This window comes from Amblyomma americanum, chromosome 6, assembly GCF_052857255.1.
Source record: "Amblyomma americanum isolate KBUSLIRL-KWMA chromosome 6, ASM5285725v1, whole genome shotgun sequence".
Lineage (NCBI taxonomy): Eukaryota > Metazoa > Arthropoda > Arachnida > Ixodida > Ixodidae > Amblyomma > Amblyomma americanum.
The window spans coordinates 56,197,431-56,210,026 of NC_135502.1; the positions used below are offsets into that span (position 1 = coordinate 56,197,431).

Consider the following 12,596-nt stretch of genomic DNA (forward strand, 5'->3'; position numbering starts at 1 on the left):
CACAACACAAAATACCACTAAGCCACCCCATCAACGGTTGCTGTGTCAACCGATTCGGATGCAGCTACTGCTCTCTATGTCTTAAGAATGCCTTAGTGGAGGGTTTCGGGTAATTTCAACCACTTGGGGTTCTTTAGCATGCACTGACATAGCACAGTATATGGGCCCCTAGCATTTCGCCTCCATCGAAATGTGACCGCCGCGGCCGGGATCAAACCCGCATCTTTCGGGTCAGTAGCCGAGCACCATAACCACTGAGCCATCGCGGCGGCTGATTCTGAATAAAATTCATTCCAAAACAGCAGTTACAGATGTTTAACACATGCTTCACTTAACAGATGTAAAACTAGTGTCTAGAAATTTTCCACACTATCACAACTATCGAGTGGCTGACACCTCTCCAAGCTAAAACATGGTGCAGGCAAACAACCTTTAAGGTGCACTTTTTTTCCACTTCATCTTTGCATGTTGCCACCATGTAAACATTGATACCATGCGCAGGGCAAATATTGAAACAGATCACTTGATCTTAATGCCAGAAACTTCTAGGGTAAGAAAAACTGAAATTTATGTTTTTTGCACTTTTGTTAGAACCGAACGTAACATACGCTATAATTCACGTTCACAGATGAACTGTCCAAAGAAACTTAAAACTGCACCTAAACTGACTTTCAAATTTGTGTTATATGTCCGCAAAGCCCCTAGGGTGATCCTCCAGATGCACTTCTCAGCAATAATTGGTGCAAACAAAGGTGTACTGAAGTGGTCTTGGAATGCAGCACCAAGTGCAGCTTGGATGCAGTGAATAAAGTTTGGAAACAAGCTCCAAGAAAGGTACTACAGCTAGAATATAGCACATCACTTCCGAAGTGGACAAGAACAGGAAAGAGTGAGAGGTGCCATCGCAGCTCAGTTTATAGCACCACCACACGCAACAAGTGGAAGACATTGATTGGGCACTGACAGCAAATTATGAAATTATGAGCTACTGCAAGAACAAAACGAGCAACAGGAGTAATGTTTCCCCACCATATCCACAGTTTCAAAAACTTGGCTTCTTTCATACACACCATGTTTAGTGGCACCCCATCAATGTTTAATTCTGCCCAAATGTACAAATGTGTCCATTAAGATTTATTATCTCTCTCAGCTTTGAGGCTGCAAAGACAAAGTATAGGCACTGAAACGTTGTGGTGTTAATGTTTCTTTTTTTTTTAGCTGCAAAGAAGAAGAGAGGCAGGTATGTAAACAAAAATGTGCTTCTCACATGCTTCGCAAATGTGCTTCTCAAACAGCCCACAGACCGATTTCTAAAGTAGCTGGGAAAAGGCAGCAAGCAATGTTGCCCTACAAGGGTAAAAACAAGAGGGTAAAAATTTATGACGATGTGAAATGCTATGCTCATTAATTTAAACCACTGTGCCAACCCTGGGTTGAATTGCATCTAGCTGCATGCACGTATTCCAGTTTCCTGTGGTAGCGTGAGACAAGCATGCAATGTTGCAGTTCAATTACACCGCAAATAACAGAACACAATATGTCTGCCTACGGGATGACTAACAAGAAAGAGTGCAGGTAACGCTGCACATTTTATACGCACGTTTTCACTGGTTCCTGTATATTCGCTGCTGACGCAAAATGTGGGTATTGGCTAAGAGCACTGACAAACACAAGCCATCTGACACACCAATCTTCAATGCAATTCATGCTCCACACAAGCCCAAATAAGAGCCCTAAAGCCGGGAAAAAAATTGTATGTTATGGTATCTGGGTTTTAATGTCTCAAAGCTGTGCGTGGGCTGTGAGGAATGCTGTAGTGCAGGGCTCTAGACTGAAATAAAACCATCTGGGATCCTTTAACATGCCCTTAGGTTGCACTGCAAATGGACTTTTTTGAATTTCGCCCCTAGTGAAGAGCAGTGATCTTGAATTTCGCCCCTAGTGAAGAGCAGTGATCTGAGCAAGGCTTAGATCTAGGGGCTTTGGCTCAGCAGCTGTCTGCCAAAGCCACTAGAGAAGGTGGACAATGACTAATGCAGCTCTCTGAGAACGAGGTCGCCAAACAATCAACGTGCAGCATGGCATATCCCAAACTTAAGTGCTCCCAAGGAGGTGAGTATTAAGCTTGGTAAAAGAGCTCACCTCATCAACAATAACGTTGGAGGCCTCCAAGTGGTCCAGCTCCCTGCTGGCGCTTTTCTTTCTCTTCTTGGGTGGGCTCGTTTGAGTCGGGGCAGGAGCAGTCTTTGAAGTGAGGCGCATGGAAGGCACTGCACCTTTTCGCACCACTCCCTTCTCAACAAAGTCAAATGGTCGGAAGTGGCGAGAACAGACGTGCAACTCGTCATCGTCCCCAATGTCATCCTCTGCCAGGCCAGTAGCGGTGAACCACCTGGCACGCAGGTCGTCTTCCCCTTTCCTGGGGAATGGGTGGTACGAGCTGGCAGTGCTGCCATCACATCCAGGTACAGAACAGGACGGCATTATCAGGAGCACTCTGCAATGGCACTAAGCAGCTCCATGGCTCAGGGAAGCACTACGTCTGGAAAGGTGAAACAAGAGACGAAAATGTTGGCAGACCACATAATTTCTCCACAAGTGTATGAGAGGCTGTTTTGTGTTCTAATTCTCCCCTCTGCTGTAAAGTCCCGAGAGGCTATGTAGGACATCTGAGTAAAAAGTTGGAGGGTAATTTAATGGATAAATCAAACTGTTTCCTGCACCCTATGCTTTAATGCATAGGCTTCAGTGGGTGCCCATTTCACCAACACAGACGACTGAGGAGCATCCAAGTATTTACAAGTGCAGTCAATATCATAATAAATGGGCCTTTATGGGAGTTCAGTAATGTGAAGAGCAGCAAAAAGATATACTGAATTAGGGGCCACCATTAAACAGCGCAGCACTGATAGCCTCCTGAACAAGACTTTTGCAGATCATAATGAAATGGGTGTGTGAATATATTATTCTGCGAATGACTGCACCAACCCTGCTAGTTGCTGGCAAGATAACACAAGAATTCGACCATGAAGCTTTTCGTACGCTTTGGACGCATCAAGGGAGGTCAACAGTCGCCTAAACACGGCTATCGCCAAAAGCGGTCGCTAAACAACAGCTGACGAATTGTGCAAGGCGAAGTTAAAGGTAGGCAACAGACTGCGCGTCAGAAAATTGACATTCAGAATCCCACTTCTAACGTCAAGTCGGTACAGGAGAGGGTAACAAACAAAAGAGACGCCGGGTCTACAAAGCTGTCCAGCAGGCGTTGTAAGAGAGACGGAGTGTTTCCCACCAGTACAAAACAGTGACTCATCGCAAAGGGAAAAAACAGCTGCCTTCACCCTATTCAGCACAGTCTTTCATTTTTCCTTTCTTTTTCTGCGTAACAGATATAAAAAGTATTAGTCGCACGCAGGCGCTTAAGTGGGCGTTATCAGAATTCACCACCAACAATCGTCTCTCAGCAGCGCAACTGAAACTGCCACTGCGCGTAGCGGTCGACTTCACAAAACAAAGCGCCCTCAGATATCCATACGTTCCGCACATGCAGCGTGCAAGCACTTCCTACAAGACAACACATGTTCCGAAGTGTTTCTGCCTGACGCCCCTCAGTCGTAAATACTCTGCGGAGTCGCAGTATATGTCGGAGACCTAAATTAATATTTCATTTGTTTTCTTGATTTCAATGGGCTACCATCAGTCACGAGGGTCGGTCACGGGGTGTTCAGTAGCTCGGGAGACCCTTCGCAAAAGAAAATGGCGTCGCGAGAGCAGTCTTCCTCCGCTAATATCGTAAAAGAAACCGCAGTCTGAACAAGGGTCAGAGGAGCGCCATACCTCGCCAAATACCAAGCCGCTACCTTGGGCCAAGAGAGGCAGGTTAAGGAAAATAGTACCAGCCACAGAGCAACCCAAATACTAGTGACGACGCCACCCGCCACGGATAGGACGGAGAGCGTCCATTCCTGACCGCATAGTTGCCAACCGGGGTACTTGCAGGTTGCCATAGCACCCTCAGAGCATTGCCCCACCTTTGATCTTTCGCATTGTAATAGTCCTAAATCTCGGAATAAAGCATAAAACACAGTTTTCTCCGCCAGCATATTTAAAACCATGATTTTCGACAGTCAGTTGTCTCAATGCGTTTCGTCTACTGCCCTTTTGTTATTATGCCTTACTTTTTTCCCATTCTTTCGCGAGAACACGAAACAAAGGCACATGTCATCGCATATTACTTCTCCTAGGCCTCTGTTACGCAGCGAAGCCTTTGCCAGGTTCGCATTACCACTACAGACGACTGAAAAGCAAACACGCTTCAGGACGGTGAACATAATTGGTTTTGGGGGAAAGGAAATGCACGGTATCTGTCTCATATATCGTCGGACACCTGAACTGCGCAGTAAGGGAAGGGATAAAGGAGGGAGTGAAAGAAAGGAAGAAAGAGGTGCCGTAGTGGAGGGCTCCGGAATAATTAATTTCGACCACCTGAGGATCTTTAACGTGCACTGACATCGCACAGCACACGGGCGCCTTAGCCCGTGTACTGTGCGATGTCAGTGCCAGATACTCCGAAATTTCATTTTGACGACAGTGAAGCTCAGAGCAGTGGAACGTTGGAGACGCAACACCGTCATTCGTACTGACAGAGAGAGAGGGAATGAAGGAGATGGAGAGGAGGAAGCGTCGCTCTGAAAGGCATAGTAAGTGCGAGGGGTGCAAGCTCGAAACCCAAAAGGAATAGGAAGTTAACGGCACTACTGCGTCTTTTTTACATTATCGAGTGAAAATGTGCCATATGTCACGTGGGTATGTGCCCGTCGTGGGTATGTGCCATATGTCACGAAGACAACAACAACATTATCGAGTTTAATTTTGCATGATCTTATGTAATTGATCAATATGCTGCCACCTTTGTCAATCTAGCCAATCAAAACAGTTGGCATGAGCCATTCTTTTTCAGCGCTGTCATCAACATATAGACACCAACTATCGCCTTTGAATCTGTTAATTGGAGTTGGGGGTTAAATTCTTGCAGTGAGGCTACGAGCTCTACGTGACAGCTCGCGCGCTCGTGAGCCTACCACACACGTCGAGAAGCAAATCAGCTGCAAAAATGGCGGAATGGAAGATCGAGGACCTTCATATCGATACCGTACTAAGCTGCCGACTTGAGACCAAGCGCTTGGTTTTCGAGGCCGTGGAGAAGTGACTGCCATGGATACAACGATGAACAATTATGGGAGTGCATGACCTGCCGCGGTACTTGGCATGCCCTCCTGGTGGGACTGGTACGTCGCGAGTCCGGTTCGCGGACGGCATGCAACAGTGAGTTGAAGAACAGGGACGCGCAGCACAATTGAAAATTGGTTATGAGGAAGGTGGACATCTAAACCGCCGTTGTGAGAAAGGGATGAAAGATAGCCGCAACGGCGCTGTGCAGGGGAAGGGTACGTTTAGCGTCACTTAGGGTTTAGACGGTTAGTTGCGGTCGATTTTCCTGTAGGGCATGACCCGATTTCCGCCGAGACGGAGCTGACGCATCCGACGCGTCCGGGGGTGCTATAATTCTCGCGTGTGGAGTATGTATCGAATAGCGGTTTTCCACGGAACTATGGCATGTTGCACGCATCTGGGAATGCCACGCCATGCTTACTGACGGCCTGTTTGCGTGCCGCAGTGCGTGTTGCGTGGCCTGACCAGCCGAGCATAGCAGGCACTTTCGGACGTCGGCGAGATTGTTACGGATTCTTCTTCTTCTTCTTCTTCTTCTTCTTCTCCTCAAGTAATACGGATTCTTCGAAAATTATCTTCGTCGTCTTTCAAGAATTTTCCACGTGTGTGCACGTTACTGGCGGACGAGAAGCGGTGTATGTAGCATGGTATGGCCGATGGCGCCACTGGCGGGCCTGACCAATGGGTACATGAGAGTGATGGGAGAAAATGCTGGCAGTTTTTCTTTTTTTTTTGTAATGCTTCGCACAAAATCCCTGCCTTCCTTAACGCTTGGCAAACTGGTTTTTAGGTAAGGGTAGGGGGAGAAGGAACTGGGAGGGTTAAGCAGGTTTCTGGCGGAACACCGCCTGGACGAGTTTTCTTTTCTGTTGTTTTTTTTTGGGGTGGGGAGACAGAGGGAGATAGAGAGAGAGAATGCCGCGGCAGGAGGGAGGGGAAAACAAGGCCCGCTTTTTCCGTTCTGGGGAAGAAAAGACGGAGAGGAGCTTCCGGGAAGAGGAAGCGACCAGGGGTAGCCGACAGCCAGGTTGACATCTGAAAAAAGGGAATTTGGCTATGAGGGAGGTGAACGAATATGCGCGCTCTGAGTCAAAGCGGAGATAAAATTTTACTTTCACCAATTCTGGCGCTCTAGCCACAGCATGCTTCGGCCTTTCGGCCGTATCTCTCCTAGCGGTAAGATTTTTGCTGAAGTCAGGTGGAACAGATGTAAAATATTTCACACCTTAGAGTTTTTGTTACAAGTGCAGCTCCTTTTGAAAGCCTCAGAGATCGAGAGCCAGTTTTTTTTTTTTTTAGCAATAGAGGGGAAGTGGGATAGGAAGGACAGAGTAAAGGGAGTGCCGTTTGTGTAGAGTTTGTCTAGTAACGAAAAGCAAAAAAGAATACTGGTTTATTGCAATCAGCATTGTACTGCTGGCAGCCGGCTAACGACGGCAGACTTTTTTTTTTTTCGTAAAGGAATTTACTGACTAGGATTCATCCCATGGCCAGTAGAGAAGCGCCTGAATTTTAGTGAACAACTTATCAAACTTCGGCAGAAACATTATCATTAACAAAGCTATATGTTGATAATTAGCTTTCCCCCGCTTTTAACCAGTGATTTGTGCTTCTTGTGATGGCTTTGCTTTTGTCGTTCGCGCCACCCTAGTATCGTAATGCCACAGGTATAGTGTTTCACAAGTACGCGAGGCCCCACAGGCGCTGTAGGCCGCGGCTGCTCGTGCGGCTGGTATCGAATGCAGCTGCGCAAAAGCGTGCCGCCAGGCGCGGGATTTTTAAAGATGGCCACGGCGGCAGGCATCTTTTGTTTCGCGAATGCTTTGTTCCGCGGTGTTCGGCATGTGAAATGTAAAATGTTTCTGCAGCAAAGTCCTTATAGAAGAACTTGCCTCTTGACATCAGTAAAAAAAAAAAAAAACATTGCAATACAGCCATGATGTTGCGCAGCCGGTTGAGGAGCACCTGCAAGAGGTGGCGCCAGCGATATCGGGGAAGAGAAAAGTATCGTGCGTGGTTTCGAGGCGGTGCATCGGCGGAACTTTCGAGCCCACCGCGCCAGGCTTGAGCTGCAGAGAATGACACTCTCGAAAGCTAGGCTGCCACCAAGCGGAAGCCGATCAGACAGAACGGCATATATCGTAGGCCCTGCTCGATCACTTCTATCCAATCCGCGCTTGGCGACAGCCGCACCGGATGTCTATTTTTAGTCGGGGAGCAGAGAGCAAGGGGGGTTTGGTATTGAAACGTTGCAGCCAGAATGTTGGTCTTCTTCACATCAGCACTTGGGAGTCGAAAGTGGAAAGGTTGTAAAGAGGGGGAGGGGCTGCTTCCCACTTTTGCCCACTCTCTACGGAGTGCCTACTTGACGCGTCTATTTCACACTCAGACGTGCTCGCGCAAAAATGCGTACCTACGTGACGACCTGGGAGGTGTTGCCAGAAGCACGCAGCCCGAGACTAGAGTCGGTCGAGAGTGACAGACGTAATGGCCGATTCACACGACGGATCGTTCGCCCGCGGCCCGCGCATTACGTGTTCGTGCGTCACCAAATTGAGAGGCTTGCTGTCAGCCCGCGGACTGGCAACCACCGCTCTTGCTAATGTTTCGGCTGCCGCATTTGCTGAGTCAACGTTACTAGACAGGTTGTGCTGAGTGACGTTGAGCTGGCGCGCTGTTTGGACAAGCTGCACTGCGTTCGCTACCATGGAAAATCGATCGACTGGCCTAGTAAGACGGCCCAGGCCGTTGAGGAATTTGACAAATGGCCGCACCTGCACCATTCAATCGCAGCCATGGGTCGGGAGGAAAAACCAGTTTGACCAGCGTTGCCAAATGCTTTAAAATAATCTGGCAACAGTGGTACGCCCAGCGCGTCGTCTGCTCTTTTGGTCCGTCGCATCCGCTTGACGTCATCGGATCGCAGGCCAGTTTTTAGTGGCGCATGAACACGTGATGCGCGGGCCGCGGGCGAACGGACCGTCCTGTGAATCGGCCATAATCAACGTCTCGCAGGGTTCCTTCGCCGAAGAGGTGCAAGCTTTAGAATTTAAGTGGAAGTAAATCAGGCTTGATGGTGTTCCACACAATTACTAATACAGAGGTACCAGACGTATCAGAATCCAAAGGTAAGAGAATAAACAAAATCGGCAGAGGCATTAAAGACTGCTTACGTGTGGTAATGCGAAAGCATTACTGCCCCTGAGTACAATGACACCCACCAACACACACACCACCTACACACACAAGTGCGCGCGAATGACATCGCCCAGAACGCTGTACGAGGAACGGTTGCATCACAACTTCGCGACGAAAATTGGTTTTTGAGGAAAGGAAATAGCGCAGTAACTGTCTCACATCTCGGCTGACGCCTCTAATGCGCCTTAAGGGAGAGGTAAAGATCTAGTCCGGGGAGGCATACAACTGAAGTTGAATATGTCGTCGGTTCGAATCCCTTTGCAAGTTAGCCTCCAATTTGACTAGCACATGTAAGCTATATGCAATGAAAAATCGTATGACCACCCAGAACGCTGGACGACAAACGGTTGCATCACAATTTTGACATGAAAGTCTGAGAAGGCATATAATTAAAAGTGCATATGTTGTCGGTTCGAATCCCTGTCGCAAGCTAGCCAGCTGTATGCAACGAGAAATGGTATGACACCGCCCCGAACGCTGTAGCACAAACGGTTACATCCCATTTTTGGTTTGAAAGTTTGGGAAGGCACACAAATGAAGGATGCGTATGTTGTCGGTTCGAATCCCTGTCGGAAGCTAGCCTCCAACTTGACTAGCACATGCAAGCTATATGCAACGAGAAATCGTATGACACCGAACGATGTACAAAAAACGGCTTCGTCGTGTGTGTGTGTGTGTGTTCTCTGCAGTTTTCCCGGCATTCGTACCAAAACAGTGACGAAGACGTTTTTTGTGCATCGAACGTCATACGATTTCTCGTTGCATATGATATAGCTTACATGTGCTAGTCAAGTTGGAGGCTAGCTTCCGACAGCGATTCGAACACACACACACACACACACACACACACACACACACACACACACACACACACACACACACACACACACACACGCACACGCACACGCACACGCACACGCACACGCACACGCACACGCACACGCACACACACACACACACGCACACGCACACGCACACGCACACGCACACACACACACACACACACACACACACACACACACACACACACACACACACACACACACACACACACACACACACACACACACACACACACACACACACACACCGGTTTTTCAGGTAACGCGACCAGGAATGCCTTCGCATTACAACACCGAATAGTAGGGAAGCACAACACAACGAGCGGTGTTCTGCGTTCCTCAGTTCAAGTGGTTCTATTGTGTTTTAACGCAGTAAATGGCCCTACTTCCTACACGTCACACATTTCGAGCTAAGTGCGTGCTAGCACTGTCGTGTTCATCTTTTCAGGGAACCAGGGAAGAATATGGGGCGAAATTTCCTTTGATAAACTAGACCTGATAACACTGTCTAATACAGATATTAGGTAGTGTTATCAGTGTTATCACGTAGTGTTTATTCAGCGCTTGCCTCATCCTAGCAGACCCCGATTAGAAAAAAAGAACAATCCTTATCTCACGCCTTACACAGGAAATTCTTGAGTTTTCCAGTTTGTCGGCTTTCACTCTACGTTGTATAATTATGTGAATATCATCATCATCAAGTGAATACGCCTACAGTTTGACGGATCACCAAGTGAATGCATCATCATCAAGTGAATACGCCCACGGTTTGCCGGATTTCCGTCGCAGCAACGGCTGTCGCTGTTAGAAACTGTTAAAGCTTAATGGCACCTCCCCCCCCCCCCCCCTACTCATATACCATACGTCCACTCATCCAGCTGAGAATGTGGGCGGGGTGGTGAGGGTTGACTCCAAAATATTCCCGCTCTTTGTTGGTTTTGTGAAGCTGTTGTGAAAACGTTTGAGGGGCAGGAGGAACCGTGGCAAAGCCATGGCTCGTAGATGATTTGCAGGGAAAAAATATTTAGCTAATCAGTTCACTCAAAGGAACTAATTAACTGACACAGGAGGCAGACTACGGTGACCTTACCTTGCTTTTAATTTTTTATTTCATGGCACGGCTGCATTCGTCCTTGAGCCAAAGAAACAGGGTTTACATATGTAGTTCACGTAACAACGGTATGGAACTGCGAAAAAATACACCGTATGCGTCGAAAATAGAATTTGATACAAATAAATAAACGTAGGGCTAATCAGTGAGACTGTAGCACAAGCGAGGTTGACAGTGCTTATGAGCATGCCATGATTAATGTAAACGCTGCAACAGTAACTAGAACGCTGCATGGAAGCGACTGCAGGTAGTAGCGCTGTAAAATTTGCTGAACGCCAGATATTTACGTATCTAATCCAAATAAACTGCAGCTGACTCTCAATATGATAATTTCAACAAAACAGCTTAATCCTGTTGCAGCTAAAAAAAATAGACAAATTGATTCCATTTTTAAGCTCTCTCTCCGAGTCAGGCAAGCCACTACAGCAACAACAACAAAAACAGGGAACGGTAATCACGGCTCATCTGCTTCGATGATAAACAAGCGTCGCGTTGTCAGAACGTTCTTGAGCAGATCCGACCACGATCTCGATCTGCGAACGCCTCGCCGGTGCGCTATCACTGACCTTCATTCACAGACCGCCTCGCCTTCGATGAGACCGGTGGAGGTAGCCTTGCCGCCAAGGAACTGCGTCCCCACTGGTTGCAGCGACACCTAGACTCTCGTGCGGCCACTACGTGTAGACCGTTCCTCCGCTGGTTGAATGGACACGTAATGCTCTTCTTTCTATTTGGAACAGCACAGGACACCAAAGCTGTGTAGAGAGCTTTGTTGCTTTATTGTGCCTGCGACAGGGATGGTTACAAAGGTGGCTATGCGAACCCCTGATAGTTTAGCCCCTGATGGCGTTAGTTACTACTGTAACGTTGAAGTGCTATTGCCAATGTGATCCTATGCGGAGAAACATTTGGCAGTGTGAGGCTGGGAAATGCTGTAGCAAGGCACTAAGCTGGTGGCTGCCAAAAGTTGAGCCATAATCAGCTGCCGCGGCAACGTAGGCAAACAATATTCCAGGATGTTACTTCGAACGGGTCATAAACAACGCGTGTTCATGTCATGGCAACATACTAGACAATAACTGGCCATGCCTTCCGTGCTTCCGGATTTGTAGTAGCACGTTCTAAATGAAGCTAGGTGTCTGGGAAAATGCTGACCACCTGGAATTTTTTGGTGCATGGATCAGTGGCTACGCAAGTAGATTTATATGGGCATCACTTTAGAGCAAATGCCAGCATGTATTCTTTTTTAGTATTTCACTCTTTCTTTCTGCCTCGTCTGGTTACGGCTCTTACTTTCTGGATTTTTTCGGTTTAATGTAAGGAGGGAGTCGCCAGACGCAACTATACATTTTGCGCTTTCATGCATAAACCTTCACGATACTGAGTATTGTAGAGCAGTGTGATTCCTCAAAGCCACTAAACAGAAGTGTTATCGAACTTTTTCCCATTGTCTCCTTGTCAGTACAGAAGGTGTAAAATACGTACCACAATGAAATAAGAAATAAATTGATTCCCATTGACCTCATAGAAATTAAGTAAACATAAAGGGCATGTGTGTGCATGTGTGCGCGTGTGCGTGTGCGCGCGCGTGTGTTTGTGCACGTGTGTGCGCGCGGGCACGATAGCATTGCGTATTAGACACAAGGCAGGCAACAGATAGTACTCTGGTATCATCACTTCCTATTTTCGACCCTTACTTTTTTTCTGTCGTTACGCGGATGAGCAAGCCAGAATTATTGCCCATCCGGCTCATCTGGGCACGTTTCCGCAGGTAAAAGTTTTTTCTTTTTTTTTTCCGCTGCGTCTAAAACTCATATAGAACAAGACAATGTTTACAACGCTCGTCCGTCTATTGATGACAAGATCGGTAGGACACAGCTAACTTTCCGATTGTTCTCGGTGCGCGCTTTTGTAACCACTCCTTTAGGTGCGCACATCAGGGCTGATTTTCAATGCAAAGACCCTTCCACACAGGAACATTAACGGACAACGGCCCCCTGCCCTTTTCCTTTTTACATCACGCCCCATTGATAACTCTGCGCGTACGAGAGGTTTGGAAGAGCCATGCTGCTGACGTTTCCGCTCCCTCGCCGAGTTATGCTCTCCTGTTAAGGACGGGAAGGCTGATGCAAGGGTTCAGGGCAAAGTGGAAAGGGCACCGCGCTCTTGCTGTGTCTCCATCGGTGTCGAAGAGCGGCACTGGTGACCTTTAC

General features: G+C 47.7%; 1 protein-coding gene across 11 annotated transcripts in view; it reads right to left on the minus strand.

Annotated features, from left to right (window-relative positions):
- The window catches only part of row (zinc finger domain-containing protein relative of woc), a 69,913-nt gene extending 65,918 nt beyond the window's left edge, over window positions 1-3,995 (minus strand). For 3 of the 11 annotated variants that reach the window (XM_077626956.1, XM_077626960.1, XM_077626950.1), the window contains exons 1-2: window positions 3,838-3,995; window positions 2,143-2,542 (exon numbers count right to left, since the gene is read on the minus strand). In XM_077626956.1, coding sequence (XP_077483082.1) covers window positions 2,143-2,484 — 342 coding nt within the window. In that variant the 5' untranslated portion in view covers window positions 2,485-2,542; window positions 3,838-3,995. Of the gene's footprint in view, window positions 1-2,142; window positions 2,543-2,988; window positions 3,696-3,837 lie in introns of those variants that run through there. The other 8 variants (XM_077626959.1, XM_077626953.1, XM_077626954.1 and 5 more) reach the window with 6 other exon arrangements.
- Window positions 3,996-12,596: the final 8,601 nt, after the last annotated feature.